Below are 27,645 nucleotides of genomic sequence, written 5' to 3' on the forward strand. Positions count from 1 at the left end.
CTTCACCACCCTTCAAAGAGCAGAGAGTTAAAGCAGATGGGTTCAGTGCATGATAAATGCAAAAAACATTTTCTGAAAATACTCTTTTGGCCAAAGCAGGAAAACAACCTATTTTAAAATGGTTATATGTGGAAAGTTGGAAATGAAAATGTTCCGAGCTTAGAATTTTCATTAATTTACTTGGAAGAAAAATAACTGAGTTGTGTTTCCAGTAGGATTCTACCTTGGAACCAGTAAGCTACAGGAGAGCCTTCTCCTGGTAGCAGTGAATGCTTCTAGGAGGTGCTGCTGTTCCCCAGGGCTCTCAGTATTGACGCAGTCAACTCTGTTGATGTCTGTTGCTTCATTATTTTAATGTTCTCTAATGATCGTAGAATGATAATTGCATTTATCTTTTCTTCCTATAGAATCTGAATTTTACAGGGTTTCGAAAAATCCTTAAAAAGCACGACAAGATTCTGGAAACATCTCGTGGGGCAGATTGGCGAGTGGCTCATGTAGAGGTGGCCCCATTTTATACATGCAAGAAAATCAACCAGCTCATTTCTGAGACTGAGGTACAACACCTCTGCTTGTTTGCCGTATATTTTCAGTATCATTTGTATGTATATAAAGAAATAATTCACTATTTTTGTTCTTTTATAAATTGCTGGTTTAGAATACCTGTGCTCTTATTGAGGTCTCTTTCCTTTTGCTTTATCAGTATATTTATCAAGAGGCTATCAGAACATTATACACATGTATTTATATGTATTGGTTTTATTTAGGATAATTTATACCAAAACTTGACAATTCATCTTTCTAGGCTGTAGTAACCAATGAACTTGAAGATGGTGACAGACAAAAGGCTATGAAGCGATTGCGTGTGCCTCCTTTGGGAGCGGCTCAGGTTAGTATCAACTTCTAGTGGCTTGTTTCCTTTTCTTTTCTTTCTTTTTTTTTTGTGTTTTTTTGTTTTGTTTTGTTTTGTTTTGTTTTTTGTTTTCTTTTCAAGACAGAGTTTCTCTGTGTAGCTTTGGAGCCTGTCCTGGAACTATCTCTTGTAGACCAAGCTAGCCTCAAACTCACAGAGATCTGCCTGTCTCTGCCTCTCAAGTGCTGGGATTAAAGGTGTGCGCCACCACTGCCTGGCTTTCTTTTTTTCATACTTAATAATTGTACACAGCATTGTTGTTGACTGTTGTCATTACCTTAAATTTTTTAAGCCAGATTTTTTAAGTAATTGATATTATTGTTTCTCTCATTACAAAAAAAAAATAGATTCAGGCATGACAGCATATATTTTAATCCAGTACTTAGGAGGGGAAGGCAAAATAACCATTAGTTCAAGGCCAGCCTGGGTTACATAAGACCCATGTCAGAGAACAGAAAGAAGGAAGGAAAAATTAGATGCAAGCTATCATATCATAATGAATTACAGTATCTTACACCTATCTCTTAATGCTCCCCCTCAACTCCCTCTCCTATTTGCTCTTATACACACTTGCTTCTTGACAGTTGCCTTATCAACTAAGACAAAGTTTTTTGTTGTTGTTCATGATATGAGAAGTTTAGATGTACTGGGCTACCATATGGCTTTTTCCAAAATAGCAGTTATACCCCTTGCAAAAGAGAGGAGGGGCTTATTAAATGCTATGTAAATATCTTTTGTCACATAAAGCATGTCTCAATAAATTAAAAAAAATATGGAGTATTTTCCTGTGATCACAATGTATTGAAATTAATAATAAAGAACTTCTATAACTTAATAACTGGAATGTTTGAAAAAAATAGACTTGAGGTCATACTTAACAGTAAAACACTGACACTTTCCAAGTCCAGGAACAACTTGTGTGCTCAGTCCTAGGACTGTCGTCAAACCTTCTCCTGGTGACATAGCCAGTGTGATAAGACCAGAAAAAACATAGAAGCTATTCAGGTTAGAAAGAAAGATAAAAATACTGGAGGGTTTGTTGTTTGCTTGCTTGTTTATTATTAGTAAATTGATGATCTCTGTAGAAAATCCAGTGATTTGTATAGTACTAAGCTAATCAGGGAGTTAGCAAGCCTGCAGAATACAGCACCAGTTTACAAAGAATCAAGTATATGCCTGCACATCAAGTACAGTGAAAAGTCAAAACTTTACCAATAATGCCACAGAAATAAGAAATGCAGTAGTAATAGTCCTGGCAAAAGAGCTGAAGATTTTTACATTGGAAATTACAGAATATTGCTGAAATAAACTACAGATCACTTAAGTGAGAGCCAATTGAATTATGGATGGGTTTATTATGTAAGTAAGCTCAGTGCTTTTAGGAAACTATTTTTTTAAATTTTAGTATAGCATAATCCATCTAAAATAATCTCAGACAGGATATGGTATGAGGTGTGCACGCACGCGTGTGTGTGTGTGTGTGTGTGTAAATTGGTAAGCTAGCTTTAAAATGCATGGAAATGCAAAAAACTTACAATAGTCAGTACATTTTTGAAACAAATTAAAGGTTAAAATATTACTACTACATGGTATAAAAAAGCTGCAGTTGAGTCAAGATAGGCAGATACTTCAAAGGAGCAGAATAGAATCTAAAAATATGCAAAGATATATATGCAACTAATTTTCAATATAGGCATAAAGCATGCTAGTAGAGGAAGAATAATGTTTTCAACAATTCAACAGTTGGATTCTCTATACAAAAAGAAAGTACAAGCCTTTATTTATATTTTATACCAGGTATTTCTAGACATAACATGGACCTAAGTTAAACCTAAAACAAAATTTAGAAGGAAATATAGGAGACAGTCTTAGCAACTTTGGATGATTCAAAGACTTTTTAGAAATGACATCAAAAGCACTTCATCAAAGTTAAAAACAAATCTTCAAAAGACCCTGTTAAGGAGAATGAAGAATATTAAACTAATAGAAAATATTTATAAAACATGTCTAGTAAAAGGCATATTTTACTAAGAACATATAGAGAACTCCAGTAGTTAGCAAGGAGAAAATGACCTGAGTGTCATCAAAGCTGTCTAAGTGGAGAATGGGAGCATGGCAAGGTGTTCCACTCCAGTGGCCTGTCAAGACATGCAAATTAAAACCAGAGAAATACTAACAGTAACCATAACCAAAATTCAGAGATTGACCATGCCTGTGATTAGAGGACCAGAATCCCATCTCATGCTGCTAGTGGAGTAAATTATATAACCCTTTAGCATATAGTTGGGGAATTTCCTAAACAATGTCTGCCACACAACTGGCTGTTATATTCCTAGATATTTATCTAAAATAATGGAAGTATATGTCCACAAAGAAGTGTTCTAAATAAGTGTTCATAGCAACTTTATTTTTAGTAGCTTAAAGTTGGAAACAGCCTGCTTCTATCAGTAGATAAGGGGATAAACAATCGTACTATATATCTTCTCAGCCTGAAAAATAATTTGTTGATACATGCCATAGATAGGTAAAGAGAGAGAGAAGGCACTTTTCTTTTTTTTTTTTTTTAAGTATATACTATCTGACTCTATTTACTTACTATTTTGGAAAATGTAAACCAGTAAACAATGACAAAAAGCATAGCATTTGTTGCCAGTCAAGCTGGAAGTGGGGCAGGGAGACTTGGGCAGGAAGGAAAGACAACAAAGGGGCATAAGGAAACTCTTAGGAGTAGTGACTGTGTTAGGGCATTTTATTTTATTTTATTTTATTTTATTTTATTTTATTTTATTTATTTATTTTTTTTTTGAGACAAGGTTTCCTATAGCCCAGACTGACCTCAAACTCACTACATAGCCAAGATGACCTTGAACATGTGGTGCCTCTGCCTGAAGTGCTGGGAATATAGATATGTACCACCATGCCTTGCTCCATATATTGTCTTGATCATCTTCATTATGGTTGTGATTTCATAAATATCTCTATATATTAGATCTTATAATATCTTATCAAGTAAAATAATTTAGTGTGTGTTCAGTTCATTGTAGGCCAGTGTATTCAATAAAACAGTATTTAAAAAAATAGATACATCACAGTCAAACTGATTGAAAGATAAAGAAAAAACCGTAAAAACATCATAACAAACAGAAATTGTGTACATTAAGTGTATATAGTTTATTATACTATTTATAGCAGAACAATACTTTAAAATGAAAAAAATTAATTTAAAAAACTAAAGCATTTAAAAGTGTGCTTGGAGGAGACAGTCCTTCAGAAAACACAGAAGCGGTTATCTGGTGAGGAAGGAAGGTATGTGATGAGAGAGAGAAGGGCTTCAGGGTAGGATGGTATCTAAAGACTAGGATAGATACTGAATATGTTCACTTTACCAGCTATTTCCAACATTCTAAATATATGGTGTACATTCTTTTATGAACAGAGTGTATTGTGCATTTTCTGTAGCTTTTAAGAGAAGATAAATTACCATTTTCTAGATGCTTTCATTCAGAAACTGACAATACAGATACCTCCTGTGACAAGTAATGGGGGTTTTGATGCTTGTGGGGGGATTAAAGGTGTGACCTCTCACCCTACACTACTTTAGAAAGCTGTGAGTCTGTCTGTCTGTCCTTCATCCCTTTATATTTAAAATCTAAGGAATTTTTTATTTGCTTTAGAAAAAAGTAATTTAAGGTCAGTTATAGATATAAAATCAATTTTTTTTTCCTTCCTGAGTGAGGTAACCCAGACCCAGAAAGATGAACATGGTATGTACTCACTCATACTGGCTGTAAAGCAAAGGATAAAGAGCCTATGGTTCATGATCCTAGAGAAGCTAAGTAACAAGATGAACCCTAAGAAAACATACATAGCCCCACCTGGAAAGGTGAAGTAGACGAGATTGCCTGATAAAAATTGGGAGCATGAGTGTGGGGGAAGAAGTGAGGGGGGAAGGGGGAGGAGAACTTGAGGGAACGGGATATTCGAGATGGAGGAAGGACAGAGATGAGGGCGAGGAAAGATATTTTGATTGAGGGAGCCATTATGGGGCTAGCAAGAAACCTGGCACTAGAGAAATTCCCTAAGAATCCACAAGGATGACCCCAGCTAAGACCCTAAGCAACAGAGGAGAGGGTTCCCAAACTGACCTCATCCTGTAGTCAGACTGATGAATATCTTAAGTATCACAATAAAACCTTCATCCAGCAATTAATGGAAACAGAGGCAGAGACCTGTAGCAGAGCTCTGAGCTGAGCTCCCAAAGTCCAGTTGAGGAGTGGGAGGAGTGAGAATATTAACAGAGAGGTCAAGACCATAATGGGGACACCCACTGAAACAGCTTACCTGAGCTAATGGGAACTCAGCAAATCCAGCCGAACAGGGAAGGAACCAGCATAGGTCCAAACTAGTCCCTCTGAATGTGAATAAAATCAAATTATAATAAAGATATAATTATAAATCCATTGCACTGGAGATTTTAATATGCCCAATCTCTTAATAACTAGTATAGCTTAAAATGTTGCATTTAAGGGGCTAGAGAGATGACTCAGAGTTAGGAGTGCTTATTGTTCTTGCTGAGGACCCAAGTTTGGCTTCCAGGAAACTACATAGGAAACTCAAAACTCCAGTTTCAGGTGGATCTGATGTCTTATGGCCTCTGTGGGTGCCTACACATACGTGGTGCACATAAACTCACACAGACATGCATATATATATATATATATATATATATATGAATAAGTAAATGTTTAAAATTTCTCACTTAAGTTTTTCTCAGTATAAGAGCATAACATATTATCAGAAAGTAAGTATTCTTGTTTTTGCCATTGACTTTCATCGTTCATAGTACCAAAAAGTAAACTCTAATTGAGTAATTCTAACTTAAGAAATGTAGAGATAAATTTTATAAAAACTAAATTGCATTCTAAATCACTCAAAACATACTTCTATGTGTTCATCTGAAGTCTAAAATTACCATCTTATTTTGACTCCTATTTCTGTCTCTTTCTCTTTTTTCTGTCTCTCTTTTCTTTTTTCCCTTCTACCACCCCGCGCGCGTGTGTGTGTGTGCACTCGCACGCGCATGTGTGTGCTTGTGCATGTGTGTATGTTCCTTAGTCATTTTTCAACTTGTTTTTGGAGACAGTCTCTCACTGAACCAGAAGCTCACCAGTTTATCTCAACTCATCATTGCCTACAAGCTGCAGGAATCTGTCTTTGCCCACCTGGCATGGAGATTACAAACATGTTCTGTCCCCAGCTTTTTATGTGGGATCTGCCTGGCTTTTTATGTGGTTGCTGGGGTCTGACCTCATACCAACACAACAAGTACTTTTCTGTATGAGTATCTCCCCAGCCCCGCAATACAGATTTCTGTAAAATAACTCAATCGTGTCCCTATTCTACTTATAGAATGATGGGGTATAAATGATCCTCTGCTTCGAAGTTATAAAGGTTAAAATAATAAAATATACTTTCACTGTAGAACTTTTGGGGTCATACTACTAAGTTACTATACTATAGCATGCATTACATGTGTGTTTGATATCTTTTACTCAAAATTCTGTTTTATGTTCACAGCCTGCGCCAGCATGGACTACTTTTAGAGTTGGCCTATTTTGTGGAATATTCCTTGTGTTAAATATTACCCTCGTGCTTGCAGGTAATTCTTAACTTTTTAACTCATTTGGTCTTATTATGTTTCTGTCATATTCTGTCCTTTTATAAAGAATCAAGCATATATCTACCAATTCTACTGAAAGAAGTGCAAGGTTTAGAAAGTTGTTTGTAGCCTTTGGGATATAATTTTGTTAAAACATTGACCTCTTATTTACTATCATCTTCTAGTCTTCAGGATTTTTAGAGTTCAATTGTCGAGAACTTAAGCTTAGGCCAGTGATATAGTTTAGTGGGTAAAGATGCTTGCTGCCAAATCTGACTACGAGTTTGATCCCAGATTTCACATGGTGGAAGAAGAAAATCGACTCCCACAAACTGTCCCTGACCTCCTCATGTATGACATGGCATACACACACACACACACACACACACAAAATAAAAAGTGTAATTAATTTAAGAACTTGTTTCCTTGGTCATAGATGAAGATAAATATGTTACAAAGTTCATCCATTAAACCTTATTTACTTCTTATAGAGACCCCCGCCCCCTCATGTTTTTCCAAAGCTGCTTATAACTGCTCTGCATGCTTGGCTTTATAGTTTTCAATTCAATGAAATTTCAAAGTAGGGAATAGAATGTATGTTTGGCATGGATGAAGTCCTGTGTTCAGTCCCCAGTACTACATAAAAGTATAGTAACACATACTGATAATCCCAGCATTTGGGAAGGAGAAGCACAAAGATCAGAAATTCAAGGATTTCCTCAGCTACATAATGTGTAGATAGGCTTCCTAAGCTCGCCCAAGAATTTATAGAGCCCTTCAGTAGCATTTCACATTATCACTGCTTGAAAAGCTTCAAATGCCACACCTGTTATTTTTCCCATTATTTCTTTAGTATTTCTTTCCCAAGCCATGCTATTCTTTGTGGCATCGAAATGTTAGGTAGTCCCAATATATTCAGTTCTCACATATCTGCTATCTATGTTCATTTCCTATCTAGGTAAATTATTCAAGCCTATGGCTACAAATACTATCTATATGCTAATGGCTCACAAGTATATGTCCTCCCTCCTCTGAAAAAGATCTAATGACTGTTTGGAGATCTAATACTCATTTCCCATTTAAGTAGACAAAAGGACCCTTGATTTTTTTAAGTCCCCAAAATAGAGCCCATACCTTTTAGTTCCTATTTACTCTGTCTTGGCTGAAATTATCAACTTAAAAAGAAGAAAGATTTATTTTGGCTTATGTAAAGATATTAGTTCTTGATCACTTGGCCCTGTCAGTTCAGGCCTGTGGCAAGGCAGAATGTTATGGTGGAGACTGTGTTGGAGTGCAAAATTTCTCACTGAGTGGAAGCCAGAAAGTGTACACTGGGGAGGGAGGATGTTCTAGTACAGGCTTCAAGGGTCCTTCCCAGTGACTTTCTTCCTCCAACGGGGCCTGACCTCTTCAAGTTTCTCCCTCCCAGTAACAGCAGGAGCTGGGAACCAACACACATGACACATGACCAAGATATGTGAGCTTTGGCCAACACTTACAGCCCAACAACATCCCTCATGTTTAATCACTAGTTCATGTAAGAAATCCTATTGTTCTGTCTTCATACTATGTTTGAATTTGATCACTTTCACTACACCCATTAGTACTGTCCTTGTCTCAAGAGCCATTTCCTGTTTAATGTACAATAGTCTTCTGGACTTGTCTCTTATTTGCATCCAGTGTTTCATACTTCTGACCACAAGTTTGTCGAGGGTGGTTTCTCCTTTCCTCAGCCCATGTCCCCATGTAAAATCTATTTATGAATTCTCTTACATTCAGATTCCTTACCATAGTACACAAGACCTTCGAGGATATTGCAGTTAGTCATTTCTTACTTCCTATCCTTTCTTTCTTCCTGTACTCTGTACTCATTTTCATTTACTATTCTTTAAACACATCTGTTGTCTAAGGGATTCTTTTCCATCAAGGGTGTCTGTTTGCATTTCCTTTCCCTTCACTTAAACATCTATTCAAATGCTGTCTCTTCAGTGATACCTTCCGTGGTCACCCTACACTAAAATGGTTTATTCTGTATCTTTCTCTTCCTTTAGCCTGCATTAATTTTCTTCAGAATGCTTGTCTGACAGGTATCACATATTTATGTCTCTGCTTTTCCACTAACATGTAAACAATGTTTGGACTTGATAACAAACTTCTCAATGCCTGGGCTTTCATTTATAGTACTGAAACACTGCGTGAGCATAATAAGAATTCAAAAAATTTTGAGAAAATTTGAATGGATGGAAGAGATAAAGAGTTGAAATTAAATGATGTGCAGAACTCACTATTCCTTGCTTGCATTCTCTTCAGCACTGCCTATTGCATTATAAAGTTATAACCCAAATTGTAAAGGCTTTTACATGAACTTTGCCTCTTGACAGTATGTTTTCATTGTATTATTAGAGTTCTTTGGCTAGAGAGATGATTCTGCCATTAAAGGCTAGGCTCACAACAACAACATCAAGAGTTCTCCTTTTCACCAGTTGCTAAGTATTATGCACCCATAGCTTACAATGTAACATTGATGAGATTTATGATCAATTTGTTACCTGTTTGTTTATATAGGGTAATTATAGTCTACTTATATAAAATATATGGAAATTCTGCAGTACAAACCCCAACCTAGAATATCAAACTAGCTGCCATGAAGAGAACGGAAGTCCTGCCTGAGTTTCAGTTTCAGTCCCCCATTCATTGTTAGCTGTTACGGTTGTGTGGACAACCCTTAGCTCTTTCTAAAACAGTTTTCTCATCTATTAAATAAACTCATTACCTTACAGGATTACTTGAGAATTTATTTGTTCATCCACAAGTAGCTTTAACATCTGGGGTTTGTGTGTGTTGCATGAATGTGGATTCAAGCACAGTCACATACCATTACACGTGTGGGAAGTCAGAAGACAACATCCACTATCACTCCATCTTGTTTTGAGGAAGACTCTTTACCTCTGGTATGCCAGACTGGCTGACCCACAAGATTCTCCTGTCATCTTGTTGCTGGAGCATTGGGATTACAGATTAATGTTATAAAATCATGCTTTTTATGTGGGTTGCTAGGATCCAAAATCAGACCCTCACACTGGTTACACAGGCACTCTACTCACCAAGCCATCACCCCATCCCATCCACAAGTCACTTTTATGTATCTCCCAACTATTCCTGATCCCCACGAGTCTTTTTTTTTTTTTCATTTTTTTTAATCCTTTTTTTTTTTGTTTTTTGTTTTTTTGGTTTTTCGAGACAGGGTTTCTCTGTAGCTTTGGTGCCCGTCCTGGAACTAGCTCGGGTAGACCAGGCTGGCCTCGAACTCCCAGAGATCCGCCTGCCTCTGCCTCCCGAGTGCTGGGATTAAAGGCGTGCGCCACCACCGCCCGGCTTAATTCTTTTTTAATTAAAATTTCCAACTGCTCCCCGTTTCCCATTTCCCTCCCCCTCCTCCCACATATTGCCCCCTCCCCCCCGCTCCCCTCCCCCTATACCCACTCCTCTTCTCCTCCCCCCAGTCCATTCCCCCTCCCTCTCCATACTGAAGAGCAGTCCAAATTCCCTGCCCTACAGGAAGACCAAGGTCCTCCCACTTCTATCTAGCTCCAGGAAGGTGAGCATCCAAACAGGCTAAGCTCCCACAAAGCCAGTTCATGTATTAGGATCGAAACCTAGTGCCATTGTCCTTGGCTTCTCATCAGCCTTCATTGTCCGCCATGTTCAGAGAGTCCAGTTTCAACCCATGCTTATTCAGTCCCAGTCCAGCTGGCCTTGGAGAGCTCCCAATAGATCAGTTCCACTGTCCCCCACGAGTCTTAAGATATAAAAAGTTGTGGGGAGCAGAGGGATTGAGTTGTGTAGCTCATTAACAGCAAGCTTGCCTATCATAAATGAACTCCTGGGTTAGAGCCCCAGTACTGCAAAACCAGATGAAATCAATCTCTTAGACAGGCGTGTAGCATACTTGTAGTCAGCATTTAGCAATGGGACTGGGAGAACCAGGTCGCCAGTGTTATCCTAAAATAATAGTTCAAGGCCTTCCCGAGCTACCTAACCCTGCCTCAAAAGTATGAAAGGTGATAAATGTTCTAAACAGTACAATGAGACAACTGAGTATTTTCTTAATTAGACTACTGGGGAAGACACTGTGAAAGAAGTGACATTTAAGTTAGTGGGATTAAAGCATTACCAGAGAAGAAAAGAGAGAGTAACTTAGTTGGTCAGGTGGAGGAGGAGGGAGGGAGTTACTAGAGGGGCCGGTTCGTAGAACAGGTTGAAGCCCAGCTTTGAGAGCAGTGCACATATGGTGAAGCACATCAATCCCAAGTATAGACTGCACACGTGGCTCTCTCTTTAGGGAAATACTGTTACTCATTTATGAGTGGATTTACTTGTCTAATTTCCAAGATGTATGTGGTGATTTTATTCTCCCTAGCTTAAGACAAGAGAAGAAGCAAATGTCTTTCTTTTCATGTGAATTAAATGGGAAGGGTTTTTGTTTGTATGTTTTATTTCTTAATTTATGTCAAGCTGAGGTTTTAATAATATAGACTGTATTACTATGATAGTTTGACCTTTGAAATGCATGCAGTTTATACATTTAGCATTGTGTATTATGTTCTAACCTCAGAACCCTTCTTTGTTTGATCTTCCTGTGTACTGATGAGGGGGAGGGTAACCAGAGATAAAGCCAGCTGTCTATCCTTATTTATCTCCTCCCGGGTACTCAGATGATAACAGTGTTGAGAGTCAGAGGGGATTGCAGCAGTAGTAATGCATGTACAAGCACGATTCTTTTCTTAGAGCATTCACATAAAAATTATGTGCATAATTACTGTGCTTTCTCATGGGGACTTGGCCTAGTGTTCAATAATTTGCCAGAAAAAAAAAATCACACATTATAGAGTTTTAGTTTCATAAAAATGAAATTTTTGCTGTATAGGTTTTTAAAATTTTCTTCTAGAAACCTTGGCTGTATTTGAAATAATCACAGTATGCCATATTTCACTTACTAGTTTACCATTTACAGTAATATAATGGTGTAAACTAAGCACTTGTAATTAATAAGACTAATGATGGTTGAAATCTCTTTTGAAAATAATGTGGTAGTATATGTAAAAATTTGATAATGATTTTAACTAACTTTAGTTTTTTTACAAATTTAGCTTACAACCTAGGCTCCTACAAGGTAAAGAAATTATTTATTGTCATGTTGCTTATAACAGCAACATTTTAGAAACTGCTCATATAGCTACTAATTGTGAACTGTACAAATGAGTTGTGTTGCCATATACAATGGCATATCATGGTTGATTGAGCTGGAAATGAAAGGGAGGCATAGCACTTTGGAGAATGACTTAGCACTATTTACCAAAACTGACTGTATATTACCCTATGATCCATCTCTAGTTATAGAAATGAGTGCATATATCTACCAGGAAACATTCAAGAACATTAGTCACTGTACTGTGTTAATGTCCCCAAACTGGAACAGCCCAAATATTCACCAACAGTGTAGCAGATGTCTTTACCCAATGGGATAGTATGTAGCTGTGAGAAGATTGAAATGTAGCCCATGCAAAAACATAAGTGAATCTCACAAGCAAATAAAAGTGAGGTTTATATAACATAAAATTAACCATTGTAAAGTAAATAAAAGAAGCCAGACACCAAAAGTACACGTTATATTATTTAATTTACAGGAAGATAAAAAAAAATAGTTTTAGAACAGAGTGCTTATCATGGCTGGAAAGAAGATGTAAAGCCAGGCCTTTGGGCACGGTTTTGTATTCTGGGTCCTGATTCACTGTTGTTGAAATTTATCATACTGTATACTTAAGATTTGTTTCATCTTCTATAGTGTGTAACACCTACATTAGAAAATAAGTTAGATTTTTATGTGTATTTATGAGAAAAATAACCACTCTAGAATGTAAATAAAAAAAAAATAAGCTTTAGGATCGCCTTGTATGCCATGCTGCTAATTGTAGTTGGTTAGTTACTTTGTTTTGAAAGTTATTTGGTATTTTTCAGTATGTGAAGAATTTCTTGGAAGGTAATAGATAAAACTGTTAACATGGTAGGCTCTAGGAAAGGAGGTAGGGATTTGAATGTAGGAAGCTTCTTACATCCTTTCTATTTAGAGTCTTTTCTCTTTTTTTTTTTTGTTTTGTTTTGTTTTGTTTTGTTTTTCGAGACAGGGTTTCTCTGTAGCTTTGGAGCCTGTCCTGGAAGTAGCTCTTGTAGACCAGGCTGGCCTCGAACTCACAGAGATCCGCCTGCCTCTGCCTCCCGAGTGCTGGGATTAAAGGCGTGCGCCACCACCGCCCGGCGAGCCTTTTCTCTTATACATATTCCTTATTCCTAAATATTTTTAGCAAAAGGAAAACTGGTTTGGTCATTCAAAACCCCAGAGTGGAATGGGGAAAGGTGATGAAACCCCACCTGTGGGTGAGGATCCATTGGCAATTGATGGCTCCTGGTGGACTGAGTGTATTTTCTTCAGGGATGTATTCCCAAAGAGGCTACCCATGCTCCAGTAGTGTCTTTCACCATGTCCATAAAGGTAGCGTTAAGTAGTCTTAGTGTTTTGATCACAATATACATGTGTAAAATTCTTAATAAAAATAATAACAAATCACAACAAAAGGAAAACCTATTTGGCAGCTTGATTAGTACCATGAGGACTATAATTTTGTAAGGTTTCAAATAGGCTTCTGTTTGGGTTATGGATTTTGTTTTGTTTTAACAGATGCATGGTAGTTTCTTTATAACTTAGCTACATTGTTAAGTGCATCAGGCTCTAGAGCCAGATTACTGGGATTAAATCCCTGTATCCTTAAACAGGGGGCTTAATTTAACTGTTTCTTCAATGTGTAGAAAACTGATATATGGTTTTTTTTGCTGTGAAAAATTAGTGAAATTATGCATATCAAGCATTAAAACATTGATTGACTTCTATTTTTCTGAAAATAAAGTGACTATTGGAATTTTGACAGGGATTTAATTAAATGTATCGATTGACTTGTCATCTCAACAATATCAAATCTTCCAATCTATAAGCATGGCATTTTTTTTCTATATACTTAAGTCTACTTTAATTTCTATATATTTTGTCACTTTCAACATATAAGCCTCTCATCTCCTTGTTTAAAATTACTACTAAATATTTCATTTTGGGGGGGTACTGTTATAATTAAAAATTGGTTTTGTAATTTTATTTTCAGATTGTTTATTGCTAATGCATATAAACACAACTGAATTTTGTGTGTTGATGTTGCATTCATGACCTTGTATTCTACAGCTTTGCCCAAACTGCTGACTCTTACAGTTGTGGCTTCTTTGGAATCTATGCTTTGTTTTCTGTCATTGTAATGTCTGGGGTCTTTGCTTAGGATTCAGGATGCAAAGCTACAAATGTGCTTTTCTACTCCTCTAATTTTCCAGCTAATCTTGACTCTGTGGTTCATTGTCACATAGTACCTAGGACAGTCTTTTAAAGTGATTACTTGGGTCTTAACCCATTCAAAACCTTCTATTAGTTGATACATTAGAAATAAAACTTAAGTCTAAACAAAGTACTACAAAACCATGTCTTGTCGCTGGGAACTTTATCTCTAGTTCCTTCCCATAATAGTGACCTTGACCTTTTATCACTAAGCTTCTTGTACTTTCTCTCTACCTGGAGTCCTCTAGAGATTCCAGGGGTTCATTCTTCACTCTTTAAGGCAAATATATCTCCTGAGAGTCTTTATCTGCTGATTTTACTCTTATCCCCCTTACCATATACTGTTAGATAGAAGTTAAGTGGAAATTCATATCTTGTTTATTATTCACTTGAATCCCCAGTTCTTAGGATGATGTTGGGTGTAAAAAATATCTAATAAGTACTTGTATAAATGTTTTATTTAGCAACTAATAGAAACTAATGTAACTAATATACTGAATACTGATAGAGTCAAACATTAGGCATTTGATGTGTTCTTCACATTTAACTGTCACAGGCATGTGAAAGTATGTTGTTTGTTTTTGTTTTTTGGTTTGTTTTTAAAATAGGTCTCATGTAGTCCAGGCTGCAAAGTTCTATGTACTTCTGATCCCCCTTCCTCCACCTCCCAAGGCCTGGGATAACAGGCATGTATCCATCCAGTTTTATGCAGTACTGAGAACAGACAGTATTTTCATTGACCAAGAGGAAACTGAGGACTAGAAACTCTTAAGTTAAATAATTTATTCTACTAGGATTTGATATGCAGTTTATATAATATTTGATTCCAAAACAAATACTTTTTCTCCCGTTATTTTTAGGTTATTAAATGTTTTTATACTGTAGAGACTACAAAGATAAATAATAAATCATTATTTAAATTAAGTAAGTATATAAATTTGTAGAGATGAAATAAAAGAACACTATAGATTATGGGAAAAAGTAACTTTTTTAAAAGATGAAATTCATTGGAGTTGGCCATTGGGGAGTACTGTAGGATGGGTTTGGAAAAAGTAAGTTGGAAACTATATATTTTTTTTAAGAGCTTAAGTTTGCAGACCTAAGGTGTTTGAACAATATAATTCTAGGAAAGCTGTAAACTAATGAGGGTACTGAATGTTTGTATGGGCATATGAGCAATATAGTACTTGAGAACATGGGCTTTGCACAAAATTATGTAGGTTGCGACCAGGTATGGTGGTGATACCATTAATCCCCACAGAGGCAGGTAGAGTCGAGGCTAGGTCAGCCAAAGGCTACATTTAACTCTGTCCTATACTAGCTCGGTAAACCTGAGCAAATTACTTAACCTGACTGTGCTCCAGTTTCCTCAGACAACATGGACATAGTAAATTTTAACTTGAGAACAATTATAATGAATTAAACTAATTGTTACATGTAATAGCACCAAGAATAAGGCTAAACACTATATTAAGCACTCATATGTGTCAACTATTGTCTATTTATATAACATTTAAATTCTCACATTGTCTTCTTGTGCTTTGTATCTTTTCACTCTTTAATAACTCTCTGAGGTAGAAGTTACTATATCCAGTTTAATGTTAGAGAAAGCAATGTTGAAGAGGGAGGTATCATAGGAAAAACCCCAGAAGACAAAACTAGTTTTAGACCTGACTGGCTTGATGTTGTATGCCTTTAATGCCAGCACAGAGGACGTAGAAGCTAGAGTTCAAAACCAGCCTGGTCTACATAGCATACTCCAGTATAGATAGCCAAGACTACATGTCTCAAAACAAAACAAAACAAAACTGGTCTTACCATTTCAAAGCCATTTAGCTCTGTAGTACTAAAGCTTAAAATCAAAACAATATAAAACACTTATAGGACAATGGAATAACATGTTAAAAACCAAGTTTGGAGAAAATTATTCTAATGGCATTCTGCAGAGTCTCTGAGGCAGAAGAGGAAAGAATCTAAAGGCAAGTTTATTGGATTCTTAAAATAATCTAGATACAGATTTTCTTTATGAAAACTTCCTGCTAGGGTTGTGTCTGAAAGAATGAAGAAAAAAGATAATTAAAGGAAACATTGTAGATTTTACAACTAACTAATACATTTTTTTTTTCCAGCCGTATTTAAACTTGAAACAGATAGAACTGTATGGCCCTTGATAAGAATCTATCGGGGTGGCTTTCTTCTGATTGAATTCCTTTTTCTACTGGGCATCAACACGTACGGTTGGAGACAGGCTGGAGTAAATCATGTCCTCATCTTTGAACTTAATCCAAGAAACAATTTGTCTCATCAGCATCTCTTTGAGGTAATAAAACAGAGTCTCATGAATGTAGTTTGCAGTGACTGAATGTAGTTTGCAGTCTTGATGAGTACTCAAGTCCATCTTCCACTTGAAGATTGTTGGATTCTTTATTGTTTTTCTTACCTTTGTTTATTAAAGGTTTTTCTGTATAATGATAAGAAGTAACTTTCTTCTTTTTGTGTTCCCTGTGCTTTATAGATTGCTGGATTCCTGGGGATATTATGGTGCCTGAGCCTTCTGGCATGCTTTTTCGCTCCAATTAGTATCATCCCTATATACGTGTACCCACTTGCCCTTTATGGATTTATGGTCTTCTTTCTTATCAACCCCACCAAAACTTTCTACTACAAATCCAGATTTTGGCTGCTTAAGCTTCTGGTAAGTCTAGAAAGCTTGTGCAACATTTTTAGAGTAGTGTTGTTAGTCATTGGCTCCCTCAAAGGTCACTCATGGCTGCTGAATTGTACAGGCCATATGTGTGGTTCACATTGTGCCACATGAGTGGTGCCCAGCTTTAGGAGCAAAAATGTTTTTGACAGATACTGGATAACCTTGAAAGTTTACAGCTACAGCATGCAGCTCTGGAAAAGTGCTTTGTATTTTTTTTCCTCCAAGTGACCAGATAGTGAATTGATTTTGCAAATTATGATTATTTATTATTTTGTTATACAGGTTATTTAACCAGTGTGATAGTATGTAGAACTTAGAACTTTTGGCTTCTTTCTAAAGAAAAGAAAGCCAGGCATAGTGGCTTCGTGTAATCCCTGTACTTAGGAGATAAAGGCAGAAGTATTAGAAGTCCACAGTCATTCTCAACTACATAACATAACCTGAACCTGTCCTGTTAAAGTTGTGATACTATTGTTCCTAATTGTCCAGTTGATGTGACTAGTTAGCTAAGCCCTTTGTTTTAGGAGCAATTGGTTCTCCACCAAGCTGAATTTGAAGCCAACTTGTATTTTTTGTTTTAGTAACTTCTTTCTTTATATGATTTTGCATTCACTTTTTTGAGAGTCGACTTTTATAGCCCAGGCTGACTTCAGTGTCATGGTTTTCCTGCCTTAGCCCCAAGTCAGGGTTATAGCAAGTGTGCCACAGTGCTTGGCCTTTGCCCAATTCTTAATGATCTCAAAATCTTTTAACAGTGGAATAGAGAATGTCCTGGAAAATTATAGCTGTGTCATTTTGTGATAGTGTAAAGGTAGTTCTGTGAGGATCTGATCCACTCTTAAATGAAGCTGGCTTTATTTTTGAAGTCAATTAAGAATGTTCTCATGTATATATTTCTTAGGTGATGGATTACAGCTGATAATAGAAGGAAGAATAGTGGTTAAAATGAATCACCATAATTCTTTCCTCTTCTTGTTCACCATACCTCCGTGAAAAATATAATTTTTATTTCTTTTTTTTGTTGTTTTTCCCTAGGGGATTAGCAATACTTGTTTAAAATTTTAAAACTGAAACATACTACACTTGGTGGCTCATTCATGTAAACCCTGCATTCTAGAGGCTGAGGCAGGAAGATTGCCATGAGTTCAAGGCCAGCTTGGTCTACATAGTGAATTTTAGAGTTAGACCCTGTCTGAACTTATATGCCCACGCACGCGCGCGCGCACACACACACACACACACGCATGCTAAAACACAGCTTTCTTCCCCTATTTGTTTTGTTTTAAATGAAAGTGAATGCTTATAGCAATGAAGAAAATAATATGGCCAAATTTTCTTGGCTTTTCCAAAGTTGAATATTATTTTGAGAATTTTACCTTCTACCAAGATTTTTAGTACAAATTAAAATTCTTCCTTTTTCCCTCTTGGGAGTGGGGAAGACAACAAAAACTCAGGGCTCAGGATACACCTCAGTTGATAAAGTGTTTGCTAGCTGAGGCTAACCTGAAATTTAATTTGTAGACCAGGCTGGTCTTGAATTTGCAACCTTCCTGCCTCTGGAACATGAATTCTGGGATTACAGGCATGTACCAGAACCTAGCATCAGCATGCTTTTAGAGAAGGTGGTTTGGGTTTTAGAGGGAGAAGAAGAAATAGAGCCACCATTTATCTCTTGAATATATTAAAAATATTTTCTTAGATTAACTATACATATAAAATCCCTGTAAAGTATTGGTTTTTTTAAATATTTGTTTCTTTTTATCTCATATATGTGGGTGCCTTCATATGTGTATATGTGGTTTGTGCTCATAGAAACTAGAAGGTGGCATTGGATCCTTGGAACATATAGATGGTTATGAGCTGCCATATGGGTGCTGGAAACTGAACCCAAGTCCTCCAAAAGAGCAGCAAGTACTGTTAGCCACTGAGCCACCTCTTCAGTTTATCTATAAAATTATTTCTAAATGAGGTTTTTTGGAAGATTCAGGAAGCTTATTATAATAATCTCATTGCAATAACAGGATGATATAGTTGTGTATATTGTGTGCTAAGTGCACAATTCCCCAGTGCATCCTTTACTTAAGTAGAAAGCCACAATTTCATGCATGGCTACTTACTCTGATTAGTAGAATGATCCCTGTTGAGTAGGTGTTTATGTATGTGTCTGCAGTGTGTGTTAATAATGCAGATTGGTTGATTGAATAGGCTAGCAATGATGTATAAGAAGGAATCATAGACTAGTAAGAAGCACTCTTAGAAGCAGTGAAATATAGAAAGAAACACTGATTTGTTGCTTTTGTCGTATTGTTACCAAAACAAATAATATTACTGTGTATAGGTCATTTAAATTCAGTTGACATATTTATTTTATTCAAACTTCACTGATCCAATTAGTCCCTATAATGTATGACAGAAAATTAATAGAATGTTTTCACTGTAGCTATATTTCTTTGAAATTGTTTTTTAAAGATTTGTCCAAAATAAAATGCTTATTTCTCTCTCTTTTTAACCTCCAATTTTTAGTGTGGAAAACACATATGTCATGTGATCATAATAATAAAGTACTTTTATGTTCATAGTTATATGGGAATATGTATTATATTCATAGTAATATGGGAATCTTTGAAATTGGCAAATGCCACCGTCCCTTAAAAAAAAACTCAAGAACTTTAAGATACTAATTTACTGCAATATTAATATGTCTAGTCTAGTACAGACTATTTATATCCATTAGTGTCTTTCCTACATCTGTATTTGCCCCAACTAGAATTTCAATTAGAAAGTATAAACAAAGCCCCAGATTTCCAACAGTAACATTACCTTATTCTTCCAGTAAGCTAGCTCAAGATTTAAAATAGAATTGGGCAGTGGCATGTATGCCTTTAATCACAGCACTCAGGAAGCAGAGGCAGGTGGCTCTCTGTGAGTTCAAGGCCAACATTGACTACAGAGTGAGTTCCAGGACAGCCAAAGCTACACAGAGAGACCCTGTCTCCAAAAAAAAAAAAAAAAAAAAGTTTTAAAATAAGAGTTCTTAATTATATTATTTAGAGATCAGTTTTTATAGTAAAATCATGTGTACACTCACATGAACTTAGGGGTCGAGGAGATGACTCAGTGGTTAAGAGCACAGGTTGCCCTTCCAGAGGACCCATTTTTTAGTACTAGCATTTATATGACAACTCACAATTGCCTGTAACTCCAGTTCTAAGGGATCTGATTCCATCTTCTGCCCTCCAAGAGCATCAAGCACATGCATGGTGCACAGACATACATGCAGTCAAAACATCCATATGCATAAAATAATTTTTGAAGTAGAACTGCAACCTCATATAGTATATATTTACCTTCAGCTATCATAGATTCTACATGTAGACTTAGGTCCCATCCCCAAGATAACTCATAAAGTATTTGCAAATATTCTAGTACCTAAAATGCTGAGCCCTAGGCCAGTAACTTGCCAATAACCCACCAGTGATATTTTTTGTGCATTTGTCTAAACATTCAGAATTAATTCTCTATTTCATAATGCTATTACTCTAGGAATCTATCATTTTAATCAAAGTCAGAGTAGAGGTATAGTATTTGGACGGCTTTGGCTAGTAGAGAAAAAGAAGAGTTACATGGTACTCATGTAGGAAGAGGATCCAGATAAATCTGGAATGAGGTTGACTGTGTATCAATGTCAGTTAAATATGACCTGTCCGTCCTCTTGACTTACCTGTGACAGAAGTGCTTGTTCCCTTCTGTTTTCTAGGGTGTCCTTTTTAATGTGTCTCTATGATACATTTGCCATATTGTATCTCTGTGCATTTATTTGCCCAACTAGACTGTGGGTCTTCTAAGCTTTTGGGATCACTTTTTATATCTACACGTCTACATACTTGACATACAGTAAAGACTTAAGTCTTTGTTAAAATGACTAACATTTACTCTTCCCTCTTTTTACTTTTACATCAATGCTTTCCTCTTGTAGTTTTGTACCTTCATCCTTTATTTCTTGTTGCATTGCATTTATCTGCTTCTCTTATAGAAACATTCTGGACTGTCCAGGTTTTTAGGATGAGACTGGCGATTAAAAGAGTAATGGAGGTTTGTCTCATGTCAGAAGGAAACAATTTCCCCTAGTCTGCCAGTTTTGCAAAAGTCAACTACTAGAGAACTGTGACAACTCCTTCAGCCAATAGCCTTTAAGATACCAGCCTACTTTGGGTGTGGTCACATGTATGACTTTCTGATCCTTTGGTGTTATATTGGAAATTATCCTCTTGCATTTGTTTCTTTGAATTATTTAAGTCTATTCCACATCCTAGAGTATCTCAAAATATTACAGTAGCTCAAAGCAGAGTCTACATACATGGACTGCTAAGACCTCATTCTGCCTCTTCCCTGTAAGGAAGTGTCCTCTCTCTGGAGCTTATGGTGCATTAGTATAACTTGTAACCTGGATTTTTGGACTTAACAAAATATAAGGGAGCTATCAAGAGTCATGGAACCCAAAGATACCAGCTCCAGACAGCAATATCACAAAGCCTGTATTATTATTTCGTGGTATAGTTCCAGTTACAGTATCTGTTAGGTGACACTCAGGATTGAGTCATACCATTTAGTCCTGTGTCTCTCTGAAGAGAAATGCTAATGGATTGAATTTGTCTACTAAATGAATATATCCAGAGAGCTAGAAATTTATACTCATTTTCAGGATTGCTACTTTGACAGAGTAGTACATCATTATTATCTTACCCTTCTTTATAATAAAATCAAGGGAGTCTGACAAGATAAATATAAAAGCTATCTGTGTCCATACTCCTTTGCATGGGGTCATCCAGGCACTCTCCACAACTTTTTATTCCTAGTGATGGCATTAGTGTCTGAGTCTTCTCTTCTCTGTAGTGCCAGAATTTCTCTCTGCAGTTATAACAGGTTGATATAGAGCAAGCCAAGATGAGTTTATGTTTAATGGAATAACAATAGTACCTAACTTTGGAATCGAGTTGGGCATGGTGGAACACACCTATGATCCTAGCACTTATTGTGTAAAGATGGAAGGATTTCAAGTTAGAGGCCAACCTGGGCTACATAGTGAGGCCTGTCTCAACCTACTTTATTATAAAGATTGAGCTGTAGCAATCTATAAATCCTAAGAAAATATAGTTTTTTAGTTAGTGTTCAATGTATTTGCTTAATAGATTGACCATTTTCAGGACGGTGGTAAAAGAGGTGATTTTGTGCTGAAATTCAGGGTTAACAAGCCATTACCATTACATTAGTGGAATAAATATTACATAGGCTGGGGTTGCAGTTCAGTGACAGAGCGCTTGACTTATGCACAAGACCCTGTGTTTGAAACCCCATGCTGTAACAATGTCATTTAGGTTAGAGAATGTGACATGCCTCAGCTGATATAACCACCCTTCCCTACCTGTATTTTACAGGCAAAGAAGAGCTTTGTATTTAGTTAGCAAACTGCTTCCCTGTCCAGCAAATTTGCTTTGTAACCTAAATATTAGATTTCCTCTCTGTATTTCCAGCACTTTTTTTTCTTGGCAGGATTTTACTCTGTAGCTCAGGCTGGTCTTGAATTTTGTGGAAATCCTGCCTTAGCCTTCTAAGTGTTAGGCTTACAGGAATTACCCACTCTGCCTAGTTTACTCTTCCTCCTCCTGATCTCTGCATTTTTACCTGCAGTTCCTACCAGCAGCCCCACACACTCACACAGACACACTGTTGTCTTTGCAGTCATGCTTTCAGTGCAATCCCTGTACTGCTGCTTACCCCAGCCTTTGTTGCATGGGCTTCGTGTGTGTGTCTGTGCTTCATCAGCAGTCACTCTGAATGGTCAGCCATCAACTGCAAAAATTTAATGTACGGTTTCCTGTTTCTATGCTCTCTCTCTCTCTCTCTCTCTCTCTCTCTCTCTCTCTCTCTCTCTCTCTCTCTCTCCCTCTCTCCTTTCTTTCTTTCTTTCTCTCAGTTTCGAGTATTTACAGCTCCCTTCCATAAGGTAGGCTTTGCTGATTTCTGGCTGGCCGATCAGCTGAACAGCCTGTCAGTGATACTCATGGACCTGGAATATATGATCTGCTTCTACAGTTTTGAGCTCAAATGGGATGAGAGTAAGGGCCTGTTGCCAAATGATCTACAAGGTAGGCTATAATTTTGTATTCACACTGCTGAATTGCCAACATAAACCAAGAAATATTGGGAATGATAACTGCGACAGTTAAGGTCATGGTGAAAACTCATCCAGTAACATTACAAATTTAATTAAATGTACTTGGCATTCTGTTAGCAATCTCCTGAACTAAAATAATTTGGATTTTAAATTGTGTTATTTTAGCCATCCACTTGCCAAGAAATTTACAACTTACACTGAAGAACTCTGCAGTTATTTCTAAATGTTCCTATGTGTTGGTAACTGTATCACAAATGCTAGAGTGCCAGCAATTAGTCCTCACAAAAATGCTTGGGATAGCATTGTAGGTACCGTGATCAAAATACTGATTGCTTAGAATCAGGTCAAATGCCTTAGGAAAAGTTGTGGTAGATTGCTTTACAAATCTTATTTGAAACCTTTATTTTTCTTCTGGCTTTTTATCCACGCTTAAAGTAATGCCAGGTTTGTATAGTTAGGAAGTTTGCATTCATCACAAGGATCTAATGTAGACAGGTCATACATAGAGCATCTACTCACAAAAGAGAATGAAAAATTGGGTGTGACAGCTTACCGTGCACTTGCTGTCCCCGCACTGAGGAGGCTGAAGCCATAGGATAATAAGTTCCTGTTCAGCCTAGGCTGCATAATGATGAAGCCCTGTCTCAGAAGTAAAAACACAACAAAGCAGCAGTAAAAAATTAATAATGAACCCTATACCTTGTTCTTGATTAAAAGGGAGTCCATAGAACATGTGCTCTGTGTACATATTTTATAGTACGTGGCATTTATAAAACTGTCTAGGTACCTGGTGATTTTTGTTGGTTTTCCATATGTTTAACATCATAGAACAAAACAGTTTTTTTCTTCTTTTGATTCATAGACTCTTTTTCCTATAGTTTTATTATTGCACTTGAAAAAAATTAATTCTAGGATATTAAGAAGTCTAGAGGACAGATTTTCCCAGTAGTTCCTCTGTAATTTTTACCTTTCTCATTGGCTTATCCACCACTGAAAAGCTTGAGCAAACAGTAAGTAGTTACATAGGAGAGAATGACTGAACCCATGGGGATGACTTGGATTTTATACGCTGATGGGTATTTGGACTGTACGACTAGATGGTGTGAACAATTCATTCTTTTGAATTGTAATTTTTCTTTCTTCTTCTTTGAAATCTTCACAGAACCAGAATTTTGCCACAGATACACATATGGTGTGCGAGCCATTGTTCAGTGTATTCCTGCTTGGCTTCGCTTCATCCAGTGCCTGCGCCGGTACCGTGACACAAAAAGGGCCTTTCCTCATTTAGTAAATGCTGGCAAATACTCCACCACTTTCTTCACCGTGACCTTTGCAGCCCTGTACAGCACTCACAAAGGTATGCTGAGACTTTCAAATCTGAGTTGTTTCTTCCTGAGTCTGTTGCCCTGGACCTTACTATTTGTGCTGTTGGTTTCCACTGAAGCTCCAGACCCTGATTATCGTGGTTTATCCTTGAATACAGTTTTATTCTCATTTCATTATATATTAACAAACATCATTAACAAGAATCACAGTCGATCAGATAGGAAGAATTATGTTAATGTTCGAAAGCCTGAATTATGCTCAGTGGATTTAACCTATGAATGCCTTGGATTTTCATTTAGTGTTTTTTTTTAAGATCTCCTTATTCATTAATGAGGTTAGGAAATGGGTAGGTGTACAAGATTCCCTCTGGCAATCAAGTATATTTTTAATCGTTTCCCTTCACCAACTAGTAAGGATTGTTTCCAGCCCATTTAACTGCAAATTGAGTTCTCTGATCCCTCTATTTTCTTGTCTCCATGGCAACCTGCTATTACTTGCTACTGCTCTTCTATTGGGAAGAGAAAAAAAGCTTTTAAGTTCTGAGCCACATGCAGACACTCCTTTTGAATTTTTAACCTTTTCCCAAGAACTGTCAATCAGTTATTTCACTTCCTATTACTAAAACGCATTACAGTATCAGCCCACGACTTAGCCACTACAATTTCTCATCCGTAGGTGGCCCAGAAATGTGACTAATGGAAACCAGTAGAGTGCTTTTAAATACTCAGGTAAACTGTTTTCAGAAACCATTTTTGTGAGGCTGTATTTGTGAGTCTTAATTCAGTGGGACAAAACTGCTGTTGCACTAGCATGTATCTGCTGGTCCTAAGAGTTAATAGTGTGAGATTGTTGTCCACACTATGACGTAGATTCTGTGCTTAGAACAGCATGTGCCATTCTGGTTAAGTGATAGATTTAATTTAGTACCTTGGTGAAGGATTTTAATTTTAATTTTGCTGAGGAATGCTGCTAGTCAGTTATTTCTAGATAGTTTATAAATCTGACAGTTGATCTGATACAAGATGCTTTATGGCTCCTCTTACTAAATTATCACAAACACTTGCCTCTCAGATAAAAATGAGCACCACTATTTTGGGGTAAATATTTTATACTAACAATACATTCATTAAGAAGCTGACAGTTGCCAGGGCTGCTGGTGCTGTTGACACAAATACACAACACTCACCTCAGGAAATACAGCTCATTCTTGGTCCAGACATAAGTGGTGATAACCTGGGAGCACAGATGCAGGTTGCCCTGAAAGACGTGTTCCACTGGAAGTAGTTACATGACAGTTTGCAGTTACAGAACAAAGAAAGCCATAAGTCAGGGCATTTACTGAGTGCTCTGGTGGTGGCTGCAAGTAGGCAGGCTACAGCAAACCAAGGGAACACTATAGGTCTGGGGTGTTGTCAGCTTTTAGATTGGTAGGAGCTGGTGTTCTGCTGAAATTAAATTTTAGGGCTGGTAACTCATTCAGGAAAATGCTCGCTGCACGAAGTTGAAGACATGAGTTTGGTCCCCAGAACCTATGTGAAGGCCAGGCCTGGGAGCAGGCACCTGTAATCCCCACTCTGGGAAGACAGACACGGGAGGATCCCTGTGGCTTGCTCACTGGTCAGTTCAGTCATATCATCAAGCTCTGGGCTAAATCAGACACTATCTCAGAAAACAAGGAGAGAGAAATTGAGGAAAACACTGATACCAAACTCTCCATACACACAAAGAATACATTTTAAAGATTTTGATAGTCACAGGGATGTTCAGACACAGGAGTAGACAATGAATGGCTTTTAAAGGGACTGAAGACAGTCTAAGATAATCTGGCTCCGGTCTTCAACACTATCTACAATCAAAACAAAGTTCAGCCATTCAGCCTTGTAGAATCCTTTAACACAGGTATGACTTTTCTTTTTTCCCCCCCTGGGAACATCAGTTTATACAAAGACCTATAATGAGACAAATGATCACGAGTTCAAGGCCTGCCTTAGTTACAGAATTAAGTTCAATATATATACATATATACTCTATATGTGTGTGTGTGTGTATAGTTTTTTGTTTTTTGTTTTTTCAATACAGGGTTTCTCAGTAACTTTGGAGCCTGTCCTGGAACTTGCTCTGTAGACCAGGCTGGCCTCAAACTCACAGAGATCTGCCTGTCTCTGTCTCCCAAGTGCTTTGATTAAAGGTGTGTGCTACTACTGAACTATATTTTAATGTGATATAGTTTTACATTGGTGTAAATGTATTTATAGTTGTTGACTTACCTGCTGCATATATATGTAAACTGATATTAAATTATATCCTTTCACTAGAAGGTGTTAAGAGAAATTTTTCCACTTTTTTGTAATTATTGAGCTTTGTTGAGCTGTATACTGAGGAATGGTTAAAATGCTAAGTTTTATGGGGTTTGGAAACTACATGTTTTGAAAGACTTCAAAATAGAGTACTAGTTTGTATAAGCAGGGTACTGGGAAAGCGCAGAGCACAAATCTCTGACCCAGCCTGATAGGCCACAGATGAAAGATGATGTTCAGATGACATGTAGCTAAGGATGGACTTCTGATCCTCCCGCTACCTCTGCCACTCAAGTGTTGGGATTCCAGATGTGTGCCACCACACCTGTCTCTTCATTTTTATTTTTGTGATACTAGGATGCTCAGGGTCTTGTGTGCCATGCCAGGCAAGTACTGTATCACTGAGCTTATCCCAGCCTACCTTGCCGTTGGAGGGTAGAAGCAATCCTGTTTCCTACTTCTGCTTGCCTTGGCCTCATTTGTCATGGCTGCTCTTGTTTCACAGAAAGTCGTATCTTTACCTGTATCTATTTACTTCACAGATTTATTGTAAGAATTGCGCGTGGATATGTATTATAGACTGGTATACTACAAAAATGGGGTGAATGGGAAAAGAACAGCTCCCTTTGCTGACCAGTGCTGATGAATTTCAGGACAGCCAGGGCTACACAGAAAAACCCTGTCTCAGGAAGAGAGAGAGAGGGAGAGAGGGAGAGAGGGAGAGAGAGAGAGAGGGAGAGAGGGAGGGACAAGGTCTCACATAGCTCATTCTGGCTTCAAATTCACTGTGTATCAAGGATAACTGAATTTATGGTCCCCTTGCATCAGTCTCCCTGTTGAGTGCTGGGATTACAGGAATGTACAATACCCAGTTTTATGTGGTGATGGGGCATCAAACTCAGGGCTTCATGCATGCTAGGCAAGCACTCTATACACTGTGCTATATCCCCAGCCTTAAGTTCTTTGATTTTCTTGGGCAGTATTCTAAGAAAACACAGACTTTAGAAATAATTACTGAGTCAAAAGAATCAATTCAAAATGACTAATTATGTACTTTTCTATGGAGTGCATGTGCTGTTGCAAAAGCTACGTTTATGAGGAAAGAAGAGTAAAAGATCGTGACATAACCTTGTTCA

The 27,645-nt window shown here is 37.2% G+C and overlaps 1 protein-coding gene across 1 annotated transcript in view; it reads left to right on the forward strand.

The window, feature by feature from the left end:
• Xpr1 (xenotropic and polytropic retrovirus receptor 1) overlaps positions 1-27,645 on the forward strand; it is a 142,406-nt gene that overhangs the window by 86,874 nt on the left and 27,887 nt on the right. The window contains exons 5-11 of the mRNA XM_057770065.1: positions 408-557; positions 806-889; positions 6,491-6,572; positions 16,134-16,324; positions 16,520-16,699; positions 22,686-22,857; positions 24,049-24,243. Of these exons, the coding sequence (XP_057626048.1) occupies positions 408-557; positions 806-889; positions 6,491-6,572; positions 16,134-16,324; positions 16,520-16,699; positions 22,686-22,857; positions 24,049-24,243 (1,054 nt within the window). The remainder of the gene's footprint in view (positions 1-407; positions 558-805; positions 890-6,490; positions 6,573-16,133; positions 16,325-16,519; positions 16,700-22,685; positions 22,858-24,048; positions 24,244-27,645) is intronic.

The sequence above is a fragment of the Chionomys nivalis genome, chromosome 5, assembly GCF_950005125.1.
Source record: "Chionomys nivalis chromosome 5, mChiNiv1.1, whole genome shotgun sequence".
Taxonomy (NCBI): domain Eukaryota; kingdom Metazoa; phylum Chordata; class Mammalia; order Rodentia; family Cricetidae; genus Chionomys; species Chionomys nivalis.